This window comes from Urtica dioica, chromosome 8, assembly GCF_054948205.1.
Source record: "Urtica dioica subsp. dioica isolate 48M chromosome 8, U.dioica_male_clone48M_v1_H2, whole genome shotgun sequence".
NCBI classification, from domain to species: Eukaryota; Viridiplantae; Streptophyta; class Magnoliopsida; order Rosales; family Urticaceae; genus Urtica; species Urtica dioica.
The window spans coordinates 13,816,468-13,817,571 of record NC_142763.1 but is presented as its reverse complement, the minus strand read 5'-3'; the positions used below and the strand labels follow the sequence as shown (position 1 = coordinate 13,817,571).

The window sequence follows — 1,104 nt, the reverse complement described above, 5'->3', positions numbered from 1 at the left end:
TGACCATTTCCCTAGTGTGCTCGTGCGCCTCTAGTAAATCCATCCATACATAATATAGATATAAGGGAACAAGAAAGAAGGAATCAAGTAGATAGAGATGGCCGGGACGGGGTCGCCGTGCGGGGCTTGCAAGTTTCTTCGTCGGAAGTGCGCGTCGGAGTGCGTGTTTGCGCCGTACTTCTGCTCGGAGGCGGGGCCGGCGAGGTTTGCGGCGATCCACAAGGTGTTCGGGGCCAGCAACGTGGCAAAGCTTCTGCTCCACGTCCCCGTCGCCGATCGCTGCGAGGCCGTCGTCACCATCGCATACGAGGCCCAGGCCCGCATCCGAGACCCCGTCTACGGCTGCGTCGCCCACATCTTCGCCCTCCAACAACAGGTATCTATATATCCATCTATATATTCCTATAATCAAGTTTATCCTTATTGCTTTCTTTCACCATGTTGGAATTAATTCACCATAGAAAATATAGTTAGCTTATTTGTGGAATCAAGAATAGAGGACATATTGTATTTGGGTCTAATATATATTTACATGGTGACGTGGTACAGGTGGCGTGCTTAGAAGCACAAGTGATGCAAGCGAAAGCTCAACTGGCTCAAAATATGATGTACAATAACAATAATAATAATAATAATAATTCGCAGAGCAGTGGAGATCGGGCTAATAATAGTAGTGCTAACCATCACCACCACCACCACCATCTGAATCAGGGGTCGGCCACGTCGGCGAGCTATATGAGCTACGTGAACCCTACTTCGCCGCAGAGCTCGCACGAGTCGTCGGTGATGAGCTCGGAGATACTAGTCCAAGCTTGTAATTATTCCAGGAAGAGGCCTCATCATGATCATGCTGACTTCGGTGATCTCCAAGCTCTTGCTCTTAGAATGATGAGGAACTAACAAATATGCATGTGTGTTTCATCATCATCATCATTAATTGACGCTGTCCCATATGAATGTATATATACTGAAAGGCTAGCTATATATCTGAGAAGAAAAAGAAGGGAATTTTTTTTTTTTTTTTTACTAGTTGCAGAGTTTCATGGTATGAGTCAATGGTTGGCGTTTTCTTATTCCACAGTCAAACTCAACTGTTATCTCTCT

General features: G+C 45.9%; 1 protein-coding gene across 1 annotated transcript; it reads left to right on the top strand.

Annotated features, from left to right (window-relative positions):
- LBD16 (lateral organ boundaries-domain 16) lies at positions 1-1,104 on the top strand. The gene is made up of 2 exons (XM_089623871.1): positions 1-376; positions 550-1,104. The coding sequence occupies exons 1-2, from the start codon at positions 98-100 to the stop codon at positions 898-900; spliced, it is 630 nt and encodes a 209-aa protein (XP_089479997.1). The 5' UTR covers positions 1-97; the 3' UTR covers positions 901-1,104.